General features: G+C 36.3%; 1 protein-coding gene across 1 annotated transcript; it reads left to right on the top strand.

Moving 5' to 3' along the window:
- The first annotated feature begins 928 nt into the window (after nucleotides 1-928).
- On the top strand, nucleotides 929-21,473 carry LOC140830982 (myosin-6-like). Its single transcript, XM_073194610.1, is given in 40 exon segments — nucleotides 929-1,448; nucleotides 1,993-2,121; nucleotides 2,383-2,526; nucleotides 2,623-2,768; nucleotides 2,847-3,003; nucleotides 3,129-3,187; nucleotides 3,270-3,429; nucleotides 10,576-10,725; nucleotides 10,812-10,948; nucleotides 11,071-11,122; nucleotides 11,124-11,218; nucleotides 11,359-11,460; nucleotides 12,078-12,135; nucleotides 12,218-12,319; nucleotides 12,856-12,893; nucleotides 12,999-13,125; nucleotides 13,243-13,413; nucleotides 13,506-13,637; nucleotides 13,738-13,847; nucleotides 13,927-13,987; nucleotides 15,432-15,609; nucleotides 15,708-15,913; nucleotides 16,033-16,152; nucleotides 16,308-16,406; nucleotides 16,965-17,177; nucleotides 17,291-17,430; nucleotides 17,580-17,691; nucleotides 17,784-17,828; nucleotides 17,965-18,042; nucleotides 18,134-18,304; nucleotides 18,660-18,803; nucleotides 18,884-19,078; nucleotides 19,268-19,396; nucleotides 19,466-19,536; nucleotides 19,636-19,735; nucleotides 19,825-19,881; nucleotides 20,267-20,323; nucleotides 20,434-20,514; nucleotides 20,610-20,692; nucleotides 20,975-21,473. Coding segments are annotated over 40 exon segments (4,527 nt in total). The 5' UTR covers nucleotides 929-1,445; the 3' UTR covers nucleotides 21,090-21,473.
- Nucleotides 21,474-22,860: the final 1,387 nt, after the last annotated feature.

Here is a 22,860-nt window from a genome sequence, read left to right as displayed (position 1 = left end):
AAATTACATGAATATAACTGAAGAAAAATAATAACAGTAATAATATGCATAGAATTATATTTATATAATATATGGGCAACAAAAATATGATTTACTAATTATATTTATGTAAGAGAAAAAGTCTAACAGTGAATGTAAAATAAATTAAGGTAATGAAAGATCCTTAAAAACAGTGTTCTAAAAAGCACGCTTAAGTTCTACGCGCTTAAGTTTAAAGCTCGACAAAAAATGGAAAAAAACGATCAAATTGTAGTTTGATCGAATTAAGCATAATTAAGGTGTTTCATTAAGCGTGTTTAAACACAATTAATCACATATGTTTATTTTTTAATTTATTTTTTAAAATTTGAAGGTATATCTTTTTATTTTAAAATAAAAAAATTAGGTTTATAATTTAGATGTTTATTTTTTAATTTTAATTATGATTAAACGTGTGATAATTATCAAATATTTAACAATTTTTAATGTAATTTAGTTGCAAAAACAAATAAAGATTGTAATTTTGAGATTTTTATATTTTTATAATATGAAAATTAATCTATCAGACTTAAATTTATCATATTTATGTATTATTTTATCTATTTATTGGTTTGAGATAATTACAATCACACTAAAAATAAAAAAATGTTTTTTCACGCTTAAGTCTATACTAATCTCGTTTAAACTTAAAAAATTTGGAGCTAAAACTTTCGGCCCCGCCTATTGTATTTAATTGGGTTTTTCCAACAAAAAAAATTATTATTTTATCAAACCGAAAAAAAATATTATTACTTTATCTAACCGCTTGGGCATTTAAAAAAAGCGGGGCCCACATTTGTACGCGTAACGCATCTGTCGGGGGGCTTGGGTTTGCAATAACGCGGATCTAGGAAGGGCATTTATGGAATTCAATTCATTAAAGAAACGTTTTAGCTCTTAATCAACTGACGATTACTTCGCTCAGACAGAGACCAAATCTTCGAACAACGTGGGATAGAATAAGTTAAGAATAGGAAAAGAAAAAAAAGGGAAAAAGGGAAGAAGAAGAAGAAATCACGTTAGCTCAACTTAGCGATGAAACGAAGGGTTTATTTAAGTTTTAATTTATATTAATTAACCCTTTCTCTCTTGCTATTATTTTCTTCCGATTTCTTTTTTTTTTTGTTCGAGGGAAATTTGTGCTGGTGAAAATACGGAGACCAATCTTTTTTTCCCCCTGCAGATCTCTGGTTTGTGAAGAATACTTGAAGGGATTCAGGGAGTTGTGTGTCAGATTTGGTGATTTTTTTGGGATTGGATTGATTCAGTGATTCTTTGTGTTGGATTTTTCTTTTGTTTGATTTAAGTTGTGGAAGCAGTGGTTCTTTGATCTGCTTTCAAGTGTTGTGGATTTTTCGTTTTCTCGAGGACTGGAAGCTGACCGAGTCTGCGCTAGAGTTTCTCGATCTGCTTGAAGTTATTGTGAAATGGTACTGAATTCTATTGATTTTGGTCGTATGATATTTTCTTTTTCTTCAAGTGCATGTGCGTGAGATTGCTAATCTTATTTGTCTTGATTAATTGATGAATTATTGAAATGCCGTCTATTTATCCCGCTGTTAATTTGTATGTGGACCGAAATTCGACCATTTAGTTGTTCAGAGTCCTTCATTTTCAATATAGTTTTTGAAAATTATATATGTCCTTTGATAGTTGCTATTCGACATTTTAGATCTTAATTGCCGAATCTGGTGGACGGCTGCGGGTGTATACATTCCATTTGATGCCACATTTTTGTCTAGTGCTGTTTACTCTTTTGATTTTTTGTTGAACTCGCAACTGCCATTTGGGAACATGCTCTCATTGCATTTGATATGAAATGCTCATGTAGTGTTTTATCTTGTAATCCTTTGTGGTGTGGATTCCGCGATAGGAACATGGCTTACATAAAAATCAAGAATTGCTTTAATTCTTTTTCCATCTGTCGATAGTCTTCACTTGTCATCGGTTGCTAAGTATTGTTGATTTTTATAGGTTGCTTCAGCCAGTTTAGGTGCTGGATCACTTATTTGGGTGGAGGATCCCGATGTAGCCTGGATAGATGGAGAGGTAGTGGCAGTCAATGGCGAAGACGTCAAGGTGCTTTGTACATCCGGGAAGACGGTGAGTGCCTTCGTCATATCATAAAACACTGTTTACCATGTACCTTCCCCAAACATATATTTTATGAAAATTCTTGCTTGTCATTCAATGTTTCTATTTTAGTGACTTTGAACCTTCCAGCTCGTTTTATTCAATGTTGAAGATGAAGTTTTTTTTATTTACTTCTGATGTCTATTTTATTAGCTGTTTTTTGTTCCACTCCTTGAGTGGGTGATTTAAGGATTTTCTAAAGTAATGCGGTCTGTTACATGTTTTCTACAGGTTGTGGTCAAGTCAAGTAATGTCTACCCCAAAGATTCTGAAGCCCCGCCTTGCGGGGTAGATGATATGACAAAGTTGGCATACTTGCATGAACCTGGAGTTCTAGATAATTTAAGATCTAGATATGACATCAATGAAATATATGTGGGTTCCTAATAGTGGTTCATCACATTAGTAACTTTTTTTTCTACCTGTATATCTTGCCTAATGTTATTGAAGCTTTCCACCTTTTGTTTTCAGACCTACACCGGAAACATATTAATAGCTGTGAATCCTTTTCAAAGATTGCCACATCTATATGATAGTCATATGATGGCACAGTATAAAGGAGCAGCCTTTGGTGAGCTAAGTCCGCACCCATTTGCTATTGCAGATTCCGCATACAGGCATGCATTACCTTTTGCTGATGGCATCAGTTGTTGTATTTATGTGTCTTGTAAGCATACCAGCATTTTGTGACACAGGCTCATGATGAATGAAGGAGTAAGTCAGGCAATCTTGGTCAGCGGTGAGAGTGGAGCAGGTAAAACAGAAAGCACAAAATTGCTCATGCAGTATCTTGCTTACATGGGTGGACGATCAGCAGGTGAGGGAAGGACAGTTGAACAGCAGGTTCTTGAGGTAATTACTGTTTCATTGAGTTGATAACATAATGTGAGTTGGTGTTGTGATTTGGGTGTGGACATTAAGTGTTTTGCATCACAACCTATTGATTGCATTGTACATGTTATGTTTTTTTCTTGCAGTCAAATCCTGTTCTCGAGGCATTTGGTAATGCTAAAACAGTTCGAAATAATAATTCAAGGTATTGAAGATTCTAGGCAAATTTGACTTCATATGGTTTTCATCCTTCTTTTTTTCTAATTCCCATCCTATGTTATGTGCAGTCGTTTTGGTAAGTTTGTAGAAATTCAGTTTGATCAAGGTGGTAGGATATCTGGAGCTGCCATCAGAACGTACTTGCTGGAAAGATCTCGTGTTTGTCAAGTGTCTGATCCTGAGAGAAACTACCATTGTTTCTACATGCTTTGTGCTGCACCCCCCGAGGTAATGATATTTTGTGCCTAGTTTTTAAAAAATTGTTGAAATAGAATTTTTCACATGATCATGTGATGACTACTGAAATTTTACCCGGATGATATTTTGGAAGTAATCTACGATGTCTTGTCCCCGATTTACCATGTCCTAGAAAGCAGAAAACAAAAGAGGGGCAATGAAATATTCACCCCCTTGTGAGGTTGAGAATTTAAATATAAGGTTTTTTTGTGCAAGAGGTTAACCGGATTGCATTCCAATCCTTTTCTTTTCTCTTCTTTTCTTTTGGCAAGTGAAGCTGATAAAGTTGTTTGAGCTCCTGGTTTTTGCTCAAATTCAGTTACCTCATTGTGTGAACTATAAGTCTTGCATTCTATGTGTATGAGAAACAATATCAAACATCATTTTCATATTTTGAAGTTCAATATTTCAATTTTTTTATTATGATGATTATTCATCTTGAAACCCCTTGTATTTCAATCAGGCGGTCTTGGGCCTATTGTTGTCCAATATGCAACCAAATGCATGTATACATCTTCTGATGTATATTTCCTGATCATGGCTTTATGAGAGTTCATATTAAAGTATAAAAAATCTAATTGTGACCTCCTGTTAGCTCGCTCTTTTGGAACAATACTTTCCTGATTAATCATCATATGATTAACTTAGATTGGTAATACAAAGATAAAGAGAATTTTTTGAAAATGCTCTCTCCCTCTTTGTTTTTTCAATATTCCGGTTTCCTATCTAGCCGTTGTCGTTTCCGTCCAGTCCTTTTCTAAACCTCGGCGTCGCCTTCCCTTAGCTCCGTCGACTGGCCCTCGGCCGTCGCCGGCCCTTCTGCTTTTCTTTTCTAATTTCTCTTCGCCTTTTTCGCCTCAGATTGTTTTCTTTTCGGTTCTTCTGAGGCCTAGCAGCTTATCTTTTTTCCACCTGCTCGCTCTTTCTTAGTTTTTCTTTAACTATTCCGTGCTGTGGGTTTCTTTCGAAGGATGTTTTCTAGGAATCGCAAAGTCTTCTATAACGGTTCGTTGGCATCTGGGTCAGCAAATCGTGATGTGGTAATTAAGATAGAACACAAGATCTTCTCGCTGAGACTGGGGAGCGGAGGAGGCTCGATTTGGTGGTCTGAGCGTACCAGGAATTCATGTTACATGCTGGATTTTGATAGACAGGAGGCGCACTGGATCCAAATGAGATTCTTAGATGCCATTAACTCTTCTCAGCTCGAATCGCCATTTTTCAGACTCAGAGGTCGGAACGCGGTTTTTACGGTTCAGATTTTCTCCAACAAGAGAGGAAGGTTCCTGGAATTGTCTAAATATTGTCACCAAGGTAAGAAGCAAACTACCATTGTGCCAGGTGGGATCAAGTCTGTGGGTTGGACTTTGGAGAACTATAGCTACTTCGTTGGGAAAGATGAGGTCCGGGAATCATCAGAAAGGTACCTCTATGAACAATCAAGGGCCCATCACAAGGAAGCCCTTTAAAGATACATATAGAGCCAACAGGGTTCACCGGGATCTTTCATCACAGGGGAAGATTTCACATCGTCTTAGAGGTCTTTCGAATTTAAATAAGAAGTGGGAAGAAGCTCTGATTGTTACCAAAAGTAAGGTGACCATTTCTTGGGAAGACATTCAAAAGGCTCTGGGAAAAACAGCAAAAAAGAACGTTAAGCTATTTCCTTTTCAGGCAAATAAAGCGGTCTGGTGGCCTTCAAATCAAGATGAATATTCATTTCACTTAAGACTCAAGAGAGGCTTCTTTGACAAGGGAATTATGCTGGACTTCGAGGGTTGGAAGCAGGATATCAATTCGGCTTTCATTACAGAGAGATGTTGCAATAGCTGGATTTCTATTTACGGATTACCTTGGAACCTTTGGAAGGTGGAAACTTTCAAGACCATTGGAAATCTATGTGGAGGGCTACTGGATATCAGTGAACATACTCTTTCAATTAGTGATCTCGAGGCAGCTAGAATAAAGGTGAAAGGCATTGAGGGTGGATTCATTAATTCTCGGATGTACGTTCCAATCTACGGGGAGCTGAAAGAAATAAGTATAAGGGTTGAAACTTTTGACCCCATTGCTTATCAACAATACGACAATCGAACGTATGCTCAAGCGGTGGTGAATGGTAAAAGAACATTGGCGGGTTGGGGTGACAACAACATCCGCAGGATTCGTGATTTCCAAGATTGTAACAGAGCAGAACAAATTCCAGAAACTCTTCATACATCTCATGGAAAAGAACCAGCCGTAGTGAATGACTACGAACAGATGAAATTTGATCCTGTGGCTACCTCTAGCACGAACGAAGCAAGTAAGGTTTCTGCATCGAAGGAGAAGACCCAACTTTCTCCCGACAATAAGGATGATACGACAACTGCTTCGATTAGGGAGATACTTCATCTTTCTCCCAAAAATAAGGCCTTGGACCATGCTTCCTCAGCAGATAGTAAGGTGGTCAAAATACTTTCTAGAGTTGTTCCTAAAGATTTAAACGAATTCCAACACTCCCAGATCAACACGATGCCTAATTCACCACCGAAAATATTGATCAGTGAAGAGGGTGTGGTGAGCTCAAGAGCATCGCCAAAGTTTGAGATAACCTACCAAAGAAGGAAGAGGAGTGAAGAGTCAGCTATCAGATACAAATTTGGCACTCAGGGGATTAATGAACAAATCAATAGTAGTCCGATTAAGTCATTCTGTGATATGATAGGCACAGAAGATAAAGATGTTGAAGGAGCTCACGATAATATGTCCGAAGATGATCTTCTCTATTCGGATTCGGATAGCCATGTGTCTTCAAGATCGGAGTTATCTACCACTTTGGAAGACAAACTGGAGGACTTAGCAGCTCTGTTCTCTTCGCCAAATAAGTCAGGAGATTCAAAAACGCTGCAACATACGGTAATTGCGAGCTCCAATGTGGGACAGGTATTATCTGGAATTCATTCTTCTTTTCTCAATCAAACTTTCAAATTTCAGAGTATTCTTCCATCTTCTTTCAATTCTTTGGGGTTGTCTAGTGGTTTTTTAGGAAGAGGGGTTAAATTAATCGATGATAAGCCGGGTAACGATTCAGAATCCCAGGAAGTGGAACCGATGGGTTACAAATGTATGACAGGCAATGGAAATGCTGATGAGGATCCTAAGGGGAACTGTGAGGCAGGGGATAAGAAGCATAAGTGTAATTTGACCACCGAAGCTAATAAGATAGATGGTGATTTCAGTGATGACACATGTTCTGATTCTAAGGGATACTCGGTTTCTTTATGAAGATTTTGTCATGGAACATACGAGGTGGAGGGTCGGCGACTAGGAGAGAATTAATTAGGAGCATCATTCGAACTGAAAAACCGGATGTTGTTGTATTACTGGAAACCAAAAGAGTGCGGGTGGACAGGTACTTTGTGGCTAGCATATGGAAATCAAGATTTGTTGAATGGGTAAGCCTACCGTCGATGGGAAGAGCGGGAGGTATCTTAGTTCTATGGGATCCTAGGATGGTGGTTGTGGGTGATAATTTGATAGGAGACTTCACGGTTTCGATAGAAATTTGCAGAAATGTGGATGTAAAATGGTGGTTCAGTGCTGTCTATGGGCCAGTTAAACCGAGAGACAGAGAGAAGTTCTGGGATGAATTAGCAGGTCTGCATTCGATTTGTGGTGATAAGTGGTGCTTGGGAGGGGATTTCAATGTGGTGCGGAGTATGGAAGAGAAAATGAATAGTAATTCGAGAACTACGAGTATGAGATGCTTTGATAGTTTGATTGAGGAATTAAATTTAATAGATCCACCACTTCTGAATGCAAAATACACTTGGACGAATTTCAGGAACCATCCAATTTGCTGTCGTCTTGACAGATTCCTCATCACCAAGGGTTGGAAAGAAATGTTCCAGAATTACAGACAGAGGGTGTTACCTAGAATCACCTCCGACCACAATCCGATATTGTTTGACACTTGTATTCTGCGGTGGGGACCTACACCTTTCAGATTTGAAAATGCATGGCTATCACACCCGAACTTCAAACAGATGGTCAACACATGGTGGAATTGTGGATCTCCCCAAGGGTGGGAGGGATATAATTTCATGACAAAACTTAAAAAAATCAAAGCGGAAGCAACCAGTTGGAATAAAGAGGTTTTCGGAAATGTTGATATTAAAATTAAAGAATTGACCAGCGACATTAGTAGACTGGATGAATTAGAAGAGTCAGGAAGGTGGTCTGAGACTTTGAAAGACGAAAGGAAAAATTTGAAAATCCAGTTGGAGATAAATTCCGTTAGAAGGGCGCAAATTCAATGTCAAAAAGGGAAAATCAAGTGGATGAGAGAAGGAGACCATAATTCAAAATTTTTCCATTCCTTACTAAGTGACAGAAGGACCAAAGCAGTGATTGATGTTGTGGAAAAGGAGGATGGATTGACAGTCACGGATGAATATCTCATTGAAGAGGAAATCATAAGTTTTTACAGGAAACTTTATAAGAAAAGAGATGAAGGACAGGGAGAGTTTGAAGATGATGTTATAAAACTTAGAGGGTTGGACTGGTGTGCGATAGATCAAGCGCAATCACAAGAGTTGGAGATTCCATTTTCTGAGGATGAGATAAAAATTTCGGTTTTTGAAAGTGATGGCTGTAAAGCACCGGGCCCAGATGGATTCACAATGGCATTTTATCAACACAATTGGGCAACGGTCAAAGAGGACTTATTAAGAGTCCTAAATGAATTTTACAGAAATGGAGTGGTCAACGGATTAACAAATGAGACATATATATGTCTAATACCGAAAAAAAAGGAAGCCACGAGGATAAAGGATTTCAGACCTATTAGCTTAATTACGAGCTTATATAAAATCTTGGCAAAAGTATTGACGAATAGATTGAGGAAAGTCATTAGTGCAACAATCGAAGAAAACCAATGTGCTTTCATTAAAGGTCGACAAATATTGGACTGTTGCTTAGTCGCCAATGAAGTGGTAGAGTTTTATCGAAGGAGAAAAAAGGATGGATGGGTGTTTAAAGTGGATTTGGAAAAAGCATATGACAGTGTTGACTGGAAATTTCTGGATTGGGTATTGATGAAGAAAGGATTCGGGGTAAAGTGGCGGAAGTGGATAATGGGTTGCGTTTCCAGTGTCTCTTATTCAATTTTTATTAATGGAAGGCCGAGGGGGAAAATTAAAGGGGAGCGTGGTCTTAGGCAGGGGGATCCGCTCTCACCCCTTCTCTTTAATTTGGTAATAGATGTTCTGGGAAGAATGGTAGATAGAGCCATGATTGTTGGAAAAGTTAGAGGTTTTGAAGTTGGTAGGAATCATGAAGAAATAACTCACTTACAATTTGCAGATGACACTATTTTTTTCGCAAATTCAGGTCGGCACTTGATGGAAATTTTAGAACTTCTCAAAGTATTCTGCCAGCTCTCGGGTCTGAAGATAAATATGGATAAAAGCATGATTGTGGGTTTGCTTATTGATGAAGAGGAATCAGATGCAATGGCCAGTAACATTGGGTGTAAGAAAGGAACATTTCCGATTAAATATTTGGGACTGCCGTTGGGAGGAGATCCCTTGAAAATGGAATTTTGGGATCCGGTCTTATCGAATATGAAAAGAAGACTAGCCTGCTGGAAAAAATCTTTTCTATCAAGGGGAGGGAGGCTTACGCTGATCAAGGCTGTTTTGTGTGCACTTCCATCCTACTATATGTCCATTTTCAGAGTACCGAATAAGGTGGGGATTATTATGGAAAGATTAATGAGAAACTTCTTGTGGGACGGACCGGACGGTGAGAAACATTGTCATGTGGTGGGATGGAATCAAGTGTGTAAACCGTTGGCGAAGGGAGGGCTGGGAGTGGGTAATATTCAACTCAGAAATAAATCGTTGCTCGGCAAATGGTGGTGGCGAGGTTTGGTGGATAAGAGGGCTATGTGGAAGAAAGTTATTTTGAGCATTCACGGTTCTAATGACAATGGTTGGGATTTGGGGTTAGCTGGGATCTCCACTTACAAAAGTCCATGGAAAGGAATTTCTAAATCGTTCCCGGCTTTCAATCGATTAGTTAGAGGGGTGTTAAAGGAGGGGAAATTTATTCGTTTCTGGGAAGATGAGTGGGTGGGAGGGGTACCTTTTTTCATTCGTTTTCCTTCTCTGTTTGCAATCTCAAGTCTTAAAAATAAAACAGTCTCAAATTTCGTAGAGACTGCCACTAGGGATGGGGCAGGGGATCATCGCTGGGACTTAAGATTTAGGAGGAATTTGACTGTACAAGAAGAGTGTGAGTTTACCGAGTTGCTAGGCGTCTTACAAAATGTTCGTATTGAGATAGGGGTAGAGGACTACAAAATCTGGTTGGGGGACTCCTCGGGGATTTTTTCGGTGAAGTCTTTTTATGATTCTTTTTTCCAGTCGCATGAATCTTTTCATACTTCTTTATTCTTGAATATTTGGAAAATACCTGTCCCGCCAAGGGTGCAAGTATTCTCGTGGATTGTGGCGTTGGAGAAAATTCAGACTTGCGATATGATACAAAGAAGATGGCCTACATGTGCTTTAAGACCTCTTTGGTGTTGTTTGTGTTGTTGTGCTGAAGAAAATCAAGATCACTTGCTCTTACACTGTCATTACAGTCAACAGATTTGGAATAAGGCGATAAAGGAGCTGGAATTGATGTGGGTAATGCCGGAGAAGTCTAAAGACATGTTCATAATCGAACCGAGCTTACATAATGACAGGAAAAATCAGCGGTTCTGGTACACTATAGTACATTGCATAATATGGTCTATTTGGATGGAAAGGAATAAAAGGATATTCGAAGACAAGGAGGACACGGTCGAGGAGCTATGGGACAAAATTAAATTGAGAGTGGCTAGTTGGGCGATTTTACAAGAAGACTATAAACACCTTGGTGTATCGCAGTTATATAGGGATTGGAATTTTATTTTTCATTGACCGGAATTCTTGTAGCGGATATCTTGTCCGCATAATGTTGTGTAACTCTGAACTTCTATATTTTTAAATTATAATGTTTCTTATCAAAAAAAAATACAAAGATAAACTTATAAACAAAAAATCATTATGTGAATTGGCCAATTCGATTTTCTTGTACATGAATTTTATTCTTCCTTTTTCTCAGGAGATTAAAAAATACAAATTGGGGAATCCAAGAACATTTCATTATTTGAACCAGTCGAATTGTTATGAACTAGAGGGTGTTGATGATTCCAAAGAATATTTATTGACCAGGAAGGCTATGGATACTGTTGGAATCAGTTCCAAGGAACAGGTATCAACTGCAGTATTTCAGCATCCAAAATCATCTAAAGACTTCATATACGTTTGCTTCCTCATTTTTAATATTTGGTTACTCAGGAGGGAATATTTCGAGTTATTGCTGCAATCCTTCACCTTGGGAACATTGAATTCGCGAAGGGAAAGGAAATCGATTCATCCATGCCTAAAGATGAAAAATCTCGGTTTCACTTAAAAACGGCAGCGGAGATGTTTATGTAATTTGATTATATTTGAGCTATTGCTAACCGACGAGAACTGTTGTACCATGTCATTGTCTCTCTCTATTCTTTACTGAGATTCATTGATATTCTGCTTTTAAAGTTTAAGCATTTTGTAGGTGTGATGCAAAGGCTTTGGAGGATTCCCTCTGCAGACGTGTAATTGTGACTACGTGACGAAACCATCACCAAAGAGTTGGACCCAGAGTCTGCTACGGGCAGTAGAGATGCTTTGGCCAAAATTGTTTACTCCAGATTGTTTGACTGGTAAACTTTTTCTTTATGGTTTAAAGAGAGGTGCTTCACTGGACTTTATTTTATGATAGCTTATTTTGCATTTTCTAGTTGCTTCATTAATATCTAGCATGTGTTGAAAATCACATGTTTTATTCATTGTCATATTCCAGGCTTGTGGATAAAATCAATAGTTCAATTGGTCAAGATCCCAACTCAAAGTGTTTAATCGGAGTGCTGGATATATATGGATTCGAGAGTTTCAAGACTAACAGGTGCTTAACGGGTATGCTGTGTCTTGATTGTTGACGTGATCTGTTCTATTACGGTCAGTTATGCCGAGTTTTTTACAAACCAAGCAGAGCCAGTTTCTCCTGCCTTTGCTAATTTTCAGGCTTCTTTGTCCAAACACACATAGCCTATCAGTGCATGTCTCTGAATATACTTTTATAAATATAAGCAAAAAGTGATTATCAAAATCTTTCTGTAGTTTTGAGATGCATAGTATTAGGACCATAATCCTCTGTTGAAATTGGTGATTAGATATGGGCTTGTTTCATTATTCTTCACAGTCTTCTGACTAGTTTGTATAGGCCAACAATTTATGAGTTGTTTACGCTAAAAAATTTCTGAAGGTCTTGTGGACTTCTTGTGTATTCTGTTGAAGTAAGTTGAATTTACTTCAAAGTTTTGTCTATAATCATCGTTGGAATATGAAGAATTAGATTATCTATACTTTATGGGTTTACAGGACACAAAATAGTTATAAAGCATAATTTAATTAAAGTTACTTATTTTTTTATTTTTGAGCAATCCATGCTATTGCGTTACCCGATTTGTTTCATGACCATTGAGGTGAATTCAAACCAATTCAATGCGTATATCTTGACAGTTTTGAACAATTTTGTATCAACTTGACCAATGAGAAGCTTCAGCAGCACTTTAATCAGGTGCCTTCCTATTTTTGTTCTTTTTGCGTTCTTTTGTATTCTGTTATTGCAGTTGTATGATACTGAAGTCTTTCTTTGGCAGCATGTGTTTAAAATGGAGCAAGAAGAGTATACAAAAGAAGAGATCAATTGGAGCTACATAGAGTTCATTGACAATCAAGATATTTTAGATCTAATTGAAAAGGTTGTGCTACATGTTTTCAGTAGTTATTTTCCGTCATTTTGTGACTATAAGTAATCATTAATATTTGTTGTTCTTGTTTTCCATGTAAAAAATTTTTGATGCTGCATAGTTGAAACCGGTAATGGTTTTAATGTGTAGCAGCATTATATAACATCCTTCATTCAGTAATCGGGTTATATCTAAAAAATTAACACTTCTCATTCAGCAATGATGTTATGCCTAAAAATTAAGACCCCTCATTCAGTAATGAGGTTTTATCTAATGAAAATAAAGAATATGGAGTTACTTTTTATTATATTCACTCGTTTTCTTTGATGTTTGTCATAATTTGAAGTGATTTTCAATTAAGATGCATTTTTTTTCCTTGGCAACATCTTCCAAGTTGTGCATGCATGAATGGGAAGCCTTCATTCTTTTGCTCTAGCTACTGAACTTGTGTTTCTTGATTAAAAGTTGGAGTTTACAGAATTGTTATGAATGTGGTTATCGTTCATGTGTCACGTATCTAACATGCATTTGTTTATGAAATTCCTCAGAAGCCAGGTGGAATCATAGCACTTCTTGACGAAGCTTGGTAAGCTGAGGGGAATCTGTTAACAATTGTTTGGCTTGTTTTATGATAATGGCTATGGCATTTGATGGTTTTTGGCAATCTCATTGGTATGAATTTGTCTTGTAGTATGTTTCCACGGTCTACTCATGAAACATTTGCCCAGAAGCTGTATCAGACTTTTAAGAACCACAAGCGCTTCAGCAAACCCAAATTAGCCCGTTCTGACTTTACCATTTCCCACTATGCTGGTGATGTAAGTCTTCACTGTGCGTTTTTATATTAATTTTTAATTTAGAAGATCAATTTTGCACCAAACCACATAGCAACAATCATTTTGTAGCTGGATTACATAATGAGTTGTATGTGTCAGGTAACTTATCAAACTGAGTTGTTTCTGGACAAAAACAAGGATTATGTGATTGCTGAACATCAGGCTCTCTTGAGCGCTTCCAAATGTTCTTTTGCTTCTGGTCTATTTCCAGTATCTAATGAGGAGTCCTCTAAACAATCAAAATTTTCTTCAATTGGCTCAAGGTTTAAGGTAGGAAACTGCTTAAGTGTGTCATTTGCATGTGCCATTACCTTTATTCTTTGTCACATACATATACAAACCTTCATGTTTTACTTTTGCAGCAACAATTACAAGCACTGCTCGAAACTCTTAGTGCCACGGAACCTCATTATATTCGCTGTGTGAAACCTAATAATCTCCTCAAACCAGCTATCTTTGAAAATCATAATGTCTTGCAACAGTTGCGATGTGGGGTAATGATATCTTCTTTATATTGGTTAATTCTACATTTGTTTAGAAGTTTGGTGGATTGCAATTTTTTGTTATTTATATGTGTTATTGTCATCTATCCAGGGAGTCATGGAAGCAATTAGGATAAGTTGTGCTGGTTATCCTACCAAAAAACCCTTCTATGAGTTTGTCGATCGATTTGGCCTTCTTGCTCCTGAAGTTTTAGATGGAAGGTATGATCATTGTCGCCCCAATACTATTCCACATATGATTGTGCCGTCTCTCTTTCCACTTACTATAGATTTATGATAGTACGGATGAGGTTGCTGTCTGCAAGAGGCTTCTGGAAAGAGTGGGACTTGACGGTTATCAGGTAGGAGCTTTGTTCGATGGAGTACAGTAGTATAGTTTTTTATGCTGTATTTATCATATTAATTACCTCAAATTACTTTTATCATTTAATTAGTTCATGATGAAACCTGTTATTGTGCCATCCTTGTGGAGTTTATAATACACTTTTGATATCCACTGGTTGGTACGTGACTAGTTTCTGGCTTAGCTCTCTGTTTATTTTCCAATTTTAGTCCAGAAATGTAACTGTGACGTAGGGATGCAAGATAGTAACATTGTTGTCATATTTTAGTTAGGACTTCATAGTATTCTTTTGCTAGTGCTGCCCAAGATAAGTTCTGTGAGTACTATTTTATTTTTTTGATATATGCTTGTAAGTTGCACTGTAAAAGTTCAGGGATGTTTGTTTTTGTCTCCAGCATTTCGGAGGTTCGTTTTGACAAAAAAATATAGTTTGAAAGTGTATTGGGGAGTGAAGTGTAATTTTGGTTTTGCTTTTGGAAGAAGACAAGGATTACTATAACAATTAGTTGTGTAATTTTAGTCTAGTGATTGATTTTCAATTAGTTAATGGTAAAATACAATATTCATTCCATCACTGATGGCTTATGCTGCCCATCTGGCAACAAGTTCCTAACTAGGGATGATGTTTTGAGATTGAGATGTAATTGTAACAAACTCTTCCCCTGTTTAAAAAATAATAATGATATGATACTCTCTTTGTCTTATATATATAGATTTATTGTTTTACCACACAGATTAATAATATCATAGGAAAAAAATCAATTATACTAATAAATTTCTTATTTTATCTTTATTTGATGAGTGTTTTTGTTATATATATAAAAACTTGTTGGAAGTAGCCAACATATTTAATGGTTTTAATCTTGGGTCGAGATAATTACAAGAATGCATAGAAGAAATATTACTAAATAATATAATCACTTGATTATATGTTTTGGATAAGTAAAAAAGGAAATACAACCTATATATTTGAAACGGAGGAGGGAGTATAAGAATTGAAAATATGTGAAAAAATTGAATTAAAAGTGATTGTTAGAGGTTGGAGATGTGAGAATGAGTTTTTAGAAAAGAAAAAAAATGAGACCATAATCCAATTTTTGTTTTAAATATGTGAAAATATCTTCAGAAAATCAAAAGAAACAGGGTCTTCATATCCAGAAAGATCCCATTGAAGTTGAGCTGTGTATTATAGTAGATATACATGCCAATGAACAAAGGGATTTTTTCACAGTCTGATACCCTGGAGTCTCTGGAAGGTGTAATAGTCATCTGAAACTTTTTCCTTTCTACTTTTCGTCTCATTGTTTAAATTGTACCCAACAAGTGTAAAACCGCAAGAGATACCTCGCGTCCTGGTGTACTTCTGAATTTCTCCATCAGTCAATACAATTGGGAAATATGAACGGGCTACCAACACCATCTGATGCATTTTACTTTTGCAGATTGGTAAAACGAAGGTGTTTTTGAGGGCTGGTCAATTGGCTGAGCTTGATGCTCGCAGGACTGAGGTGTTAGGAAGATCAGCGAGCATTATCCAGAGGAAAATTCGTTCATATATGGGTCGAAAAAGTTTCACATTGTTGCGTCGGTCAGCTATACTTATGCAATCTGTATGCAGAGGTACTTAATTTGACTGAATTGGTGGTTCTCTGTATAGAGTTGCTGGAGATTATGCTTATCAGGATTTCAGTTGAGAAATTTTGTTTCTCTGTTTGCAGGTGAACTTACTCGCAATGTTTATGAGAACATGCGGAAAGAAGCTTCTTCTATTCGGATTCAGAAAGGTTTGCGGATGCATCTTGCCAGGAAAGCATACAAGGAACTGTGTTTATCTGCTGTTTCAATTCAGTCAGGAATGCGTGGGATGGCTGCACGTAATGAGCTTCGCTTTAGACGGCAGACAAGAGCAGCAATCGTGATCCAGGTACATTAGCTCTTGGCATACTTTTCAAATAAGACTTACCTTTTCTTTATTTGACCCAATGAGAAAACTCGACTATTTTCTTTTTGAAACTGAAATTTTGGTGCCTGAAATGACTGCAGAGTCACTGCCGTAAATTCTTGGCTCAATCAGAATATAAGAATCTAAAGAAAGCTGTACTCACCACGCAATGTGCATGGAGGGCACGAGTTGCACGGAAAGAATTGCGTAAACTGAAGATGGTCATATTTCTCTCTCTATATATACAGATAGACACAGACACACACACACATATCCTCTCCCATTTACTAATTTTATCATAGAATATGTGTGATAATATTTATCTCTTTACACTAACATGAATTTTCATATTAACTGGGAATATTTATTCCTATAGGCTGCGAGAGAAACTGGTGCTCTGCAAGCTGCCAAGAATAAATTAGAGAAGCAAGTTGAAGAATTGACCTGGAGATTACAGCTGGAGAAACGAATGAGAGTAAGTTTACCTTTCTATACCTTCTTTTTGTTATTTTAAATTATCTTGCAAAAATACCAACTTGTTTTAGTACATGACTGAAAATGGCAGACCCATCCCTGATAGAATTGAGAATAGATCTCCAACAATGAAGTATGATGAATCTTAAATAAAAAGAAAATTCAAGTTTCTATGACTGTATTGATGGATCTGCTTTCTGATGGTTTCTCTTGTTAACTGGAGTTTCAGTTTGCAATGCTTTATGGGAAAGTAAATTGTTTGTATGTTTAACGTCATTGGATTTTGCCAGACGCAAAATGGAAAACAATTCTTGCAATGTGAGAAGAGGTGTAATACTGCCTTAGGATTGATTATGAAATGTAATGTCTCGATACGTTTACAGCTTTCATGGGAACAGAAAATTTTGAAGAATCCTTACCTTACATTGCAGAAAGGATGTATTACAATGAAACCAGGATTTTTTTCCTCTTGTTACAAATTATACGTATTTTTAATCATTCATAATCTTTTTTACCTTCTTGTTCCCCTGATCCATGAACATGTGTTATTTTTATATAGTCTGATCTCGAAGAAGCAAAAGCACATGAAAACACGAAACTGCAAACAGCTTTGCAAGAGCTTCAGGATCAGTTCAAAGAAACCAAAGATATGCTATTGAAGGAAAGGGAAACTGCAAAAATTGCAGCTGAGAAAATTCCTGTAATACAGGAGATTCCAGTTATTGACCATGAACTGACGAAGAAGCTCAATGATGAAAACATTAATCTAAAGGTAAGATGGCTTGGATCTCTGGGACTTGTGTTACTAAGTAAATATCATTGAACAGATTTAATGTTTTGTTAACTTGTTTTAATATCATGGCATCTTCTTGTGCTATATGACAGGCTCTAGTCAGCTCTTTAGAGATGAAAATAGATGAAACAGAGAAGAAGTTTGAAGAGACGAATAAGCTTAGTGAGCAGAGGTTGAAGCAAGCCATGGAGGCTGAGTCTCTAATTGTTAAGTTGAAGACCACGATGCTTGGGTTGGTTTTATCACACTATAGTTGAAATGTTTATTTGTGAAAAAGATTTAAGTTGAATCAAGAATTCTTTTCCACTGGTGATGTTTTATATTCTTGTTTACTTAAATTTTTATTGTAAAAATTGTAATATGTTTCTTCCTTGTATACAGTCTTGAAGAAAAAATTACTGACATGGAATCCGAGAATAAAATTCTTCGGCAGCAGACTTTGCTTACCACTTCTAAAGGGCTGTCAACGCTTCCACCAACTTATGCGGCCAAGGTGCGGTTCTTGTCAATAAATTCCAGTGTTTTTTATTTTATCACATGTTTTCTTTATGTATCTCTGGTTAATTCTTTGCAACTTAAGTGCAGATGCTGGAAAATGGTCACGATGTCGATGAATCAATTAGAAGCAATGTACTATTTCTTTCTGAAACAATAAAATGAGTTTCGTTTATCATGCTAATGGATTTCTCTTCTTCTTTTTCTTCTTTTTTTTACCTATCTTAGGTTGTCATAGTTTCTCTGTTAACGTAAAGATTAATGTCTACAGGATTTGTTGCATACTCCATCAAAAGTTTACGAGACTCCTGATAACAAACCGAGGAGACCCCCAACAGATCGTCAACATGTCTGTACATCTAGAAATTGATACTTGCTTCATTTTGCCATGGTTAAAGGTTTGGTTGACTGGATGAAACTAAATGTAGACTTTGCTGCAGGAGGATGTTGATGCTCTCATGGACTGTGTAATGAAAGATGTGGGCTTTAGTCAAGGAAAGCCTGTTGCTGCTTTCACAATATACAAATGTCTTTTGCATTGGAAATCCTTTGAAGCTGAACGAACAAGTGTATTCGATCGTCTCATTCAGATGATTGGCTCGGCTATTGAGGTATTGCACGGCTTACTGTGTCATTATCACGTGTCACAGAAATGTTACTTAAGTTGAGCTTTCATATGTGCAATAAGGGTGTCTTTGCTTAGGCACTTGATATTTATCCTGCTTTGATTTAGAGAAAAGCCTTGTCCTTTTGACTTAATTATTGATGACAAATTTTTGAATGTGCTTGCTGCGTTGTATCCGAACATTTGACTCTTTATCATTCTAATTTTGAACCTTTTTGTTTCCATTTTCCTTGATGAAACGGGACTGCAATTATGTCTCTTGCACGTTAACCATACACAGGTCAAAATTTGCCGGCTTCATTAAAAAGATGTGAAAAATAACTGTGATTGCTTAATCGCAGAATCAAGAAAGCAATGATCATATGGCTTATTGGCTGTCAAATACCTCGACTCTACTGTTCTTACTTCAAAAAAGTCTCAGACCTGCTGGTGCTACACCAGTTCGTAAACAAGCTCCAACGTCACTATTTGGGAGGATGACAATGGTATTCAGAGTCTTTCATGGTTCATCTCCTAAGTAGTGTTTACCTGAGTGAAACAGGTGATGTAACTAAAATTTGAACAGGGCTTTCGCTCATCCCCTTCTTCTGTCAACCTAGCGGCAGCTGCGGCAGCAATTGAAGCAGTGCGCCAAGTTGAGGCCAAGTACCCAGCTCTACTTTTTAAACAGCAGCTTACAGCCTATGTTGAAAAAATCTATGGAATTATTCGAGACAACGTGAAAAATGAGTTGGGACCACTGCTTGGTTTATGTATTCAGGTAATTTGAATCTCTGTATGATCCTACTTGTAAGTAAGTTCCACTCACGTGATTTTGATTTTGTGTAAACATTTCTGTATAAGCTTCTGATTTTTTGTGCTACTTTTTGCAAGGCCGGTGAATTAATGTTCTATAACGCATGTGAAGACACACTAGATCTGTTTCATGATGTACTTTTATTAATTATAGGCACATCGAACGTCTAAAGGAAATGCGCTAAGATCTGGCCTGTCTTTTGGGAAAGATTCTCCTACAAATCACTGGCAGGGCATTATTGATTGCCTGAACTCCCTTCTCAATACCTTGAAAGAAAATTTTGTATGTAACTTCTTCATTCTATATACTCATATGTATCTTCAAAAGTGCTAATACTAGTTGGATTTCCAGGTTCCCCCTGTTCTTGTTCAGAAGATTTATACTCAAACATTTTCATACATTAACGGACAGCTATTTAACAGGTGATTAAGTTTTTTATTTTTCTGTACTTTGAATCATTCCACATGGTCGTGAGAAAATCAGATTTCTAATTTCCCCTTCCCCCTAATTTTATCTATCAGTCTTCTTCTACGCCGCGAGTGTTGTACATTTAGCAAGGGGGAGTATGTCAAAGCTGGATTGGCTGAGCTAGAATTGTGGTGCTGCCAAGCAAAAGAGGAGGTATTCCACATGATGCAATTTAGACAAACTGTTTATGTTTATTTGATGTTTCTGTGGCTTGTCAATTAATTTTTTTCCCCGGATTCCAGTATGCTGGTTCAGCTTGGGATGAACTCAAACACATAAGACAAGCTGTTGGGTTCCTGGTGAGTTCATGTTTCGACTTGCCACGTTTTCGCTAATGTATTCAATGTACTTTTCTGTGATTTTGGAATTATGCAGTTCAGTCACGGTGGTGCGATATTGTGCATCATGTGTAAAAAAGATGAAATATCGCATGCCTTTATTTGTTTTGTAGATAAATTTTAAGAGTCTCACCGTTCATTGAAATTTTTAAATGCGATCCTGCCTGTCTTCACTTCCAATTAAAATTCATTTTCCTTATTTCATCTAACCTCATTTGAAGTCAATTGTACGATGATTTGGTCTGTCTTTTCTTTTTTCCTTCATAATTCATATTCTTCATGCATCTACACGTCTTATACTATTCCTGCTAATTTATATTAGCTTATCTGTTGATTCTCCCCGCAGGTTATACATCAGAAGTACAGAATATCATATGATGAGATCACCAATGATTTGTGTCCTGTAAGTCAGTTACCTCCAGATATGAACATAAATAAACAGGAAGAAAAAAGAACCCATGTACAAAATTGACTCAAAATCGTTTCTCAAACTGGAATGTTTTGTATCCTCAGATTCTTAGTGTCCAGCAGCTATACAGAATATGTACTATATACTGGGACGATAACTACAACACTCGAAGTGTGTCTCCTGAAGTAAGTTACACTTCACTACCAAATTATGAGTTAATGGCCAACCTATACGAGAACATGTGTTTTAAGGAATATCTATCTTACAATCATGATGACAGGTGATATCCAGCATGAGGATGCTAATGACAGAGGACTCCTATAATGCTTCGAGTAACGCGTTTCTGTTGGATGATAATTCAAGGTGCTGATATATTTATATTTAGATCAAATTGTTACTTCGGGGCTAAATTTCAAGAAATCAACTGTTCGTATAAAGCAACCGTGCATGCAAAATATCACAGCTTTAGACCTCTGCTTGACGTAGTTGATGAGCAGAGGCAGATCCAGCCTGAGTGAATCATTTGCAAAATGAATTTTTTTTGAAAATGATTTGCAATCTACTGAAAGCTGTGATTTTTTGCATCTTGCATCAGAAAAGATCTCATATCCACAAAATTTGATCTACTTATATGTCTACATGCAGCATCCCCTTCTCTATCGATGATTTTTTGAATACACTCGAAGTGAAGGATTTCGTAGGCGTGAAGCCTGCCGAGGACCTTCTCGACAATCCGGCCTTCCATTTTTTACATGACTGAGGCCAAGGAAGAACCACCATAGTACCTCTCTTTTTGTTTGGGTACAAAAAAGCAGCATGTTCATGCCCGACACGGATCCGTCCAGCAGCGTATACTGTAAATCCACCCATTTTTATCCTTTTCAATTGTTATTATTAATTTTATTATCTAGCTTGGTGAAATTATTCATTATATGCTGTATTTCCAGAGATTATCAGCATTTGGGGGTTTGGAATTTGTTACAATTTCTTTCATAGGGCAAATGCCTAATGTTTTTGTCTGTGCTGAAAAGGGTAAGCATTCTTTATAGGGACTTAGGTGCTAGAATATAATTTTTTATTTTTTTTTTGGTTTGGAATACCACCCCACATTTTCATGTATTATTACACAAGCCATGAAAGTGAAGTGTGTGCATGAAAGTGAAGTGTGTTTGAAATATATATATATATATATATATATATATATATATATATATATATATATATATATATATATATATATATATATATATATATATATTTGTTCATAATTTATTGTAGCAAGTAAGGTTATTTTGGATAATTAAAATGCTTTTTATAAAAAAAAAAATTAAAAGTTGTTTTAAGAAAAAATATGAGTTTTAATAAATGTTTTATTTTTAAAGTTAAAAAAGCCAATTGTTCTTTAAAAACTAAAATGTATATGGAGAATAATTTTTGTATTTAAAAAAACTATTAATATATTCTTTACAAAAATTTTGTTAAGATATTTTATTTAAATTTTTTTCATTTATTACCCACTAAAAACATTTTGTCTGAAATGTTTTTATGGATATTAGTTTTTTTCCAATGAAAATTTTAAGCTATATTATCGTATTTTCAAAGTTCATTTGACATTAAAATCTCAAAAAAAATAATAAAAATCTTCAAATGGCGTCGTCTTAGTACCAAGCAAAGGCGTGAATCGATATCGTATAATGATAATGTGAAAATATAAACTTGTGGAAAATGAATAAAATTAAATACACGAGGCTTGAATTTTTTTTTTTTTTTTGTAAAAGAATGAATTGAGCTTTAGAAATGGCTTTTGCGATAAATCTTCTATGTTTCCCAACTTGTTTCATAAACATATTTTCTCAAATATACTGGAAAATTCCCTTTTGGCAAATCTTGACTTTGGCATCCAATTAATAAAAATGAGACCATATCATATAATTATTTTATTCTAAAATCATGGACCAATTCACTTGAATCGTCATTATTTTCATTGGACCATTTATCATCGTAATTTATAGCCAAATTGGACCAAATTTCAAAGTCCCCACAGCTCTAACTTTACATCTTTGGTCCAACATTCTTCAGCCTCAGGCCCTCAAACTTCATCAAGGGATGTGCAATTGGCGCTATTTTGTTTGTTTGTTTTTTTTTTTTTTTGGGGGTTAGATTTTTATTTGATTGAAAGATGCAATAACACGGAAAATTCGACCCTACCCCTGCAGGCACTGCCTGCAGGGGTAGATCCAAGGGCCAGAAAAAATTCTGGCCCATTTTTTTTTATTTTTTATTTTCCCCCTCCCCATGAAGTGAATTTTGGGCCCTTGATATGGTGTGGGGGCACTGCCCCCACACCCAGCGTCTACTTTACCCAATAACACTATGAACATTTCAAGATTAATTTAAGAAATAAAATTCGAAATTAACCACGTCAACGTATCCTATCTTGATCTTAATATGAGGTTGTATTTAGATGAATTGATTTGAAATCTATGGATTTCGATTATATTTTTATTGTTAACAATGAGAATGAATATCAG

The sequence above is a fragment of the Primulina eburnea genome, chromosome 1 (genome assembly GCF_022965805.1).
Source record: "Primulina eburnea isolate SZY01 chromosome 1, ASM2296580v1, whole genome shotgun sequence".
In the NCBI taxonomy this organism is placed as follows: Eukaryota; Viridiplantae; Streptophyta; class Magnoliopsida; order Lamiales; family Gesneriaceae; genus Primulina; species Primulina eburnea.
Note: the sequence above shows the minus strand (reverse complement) of the source record. Positions and strands in the feature narration are given on the sequence as shown.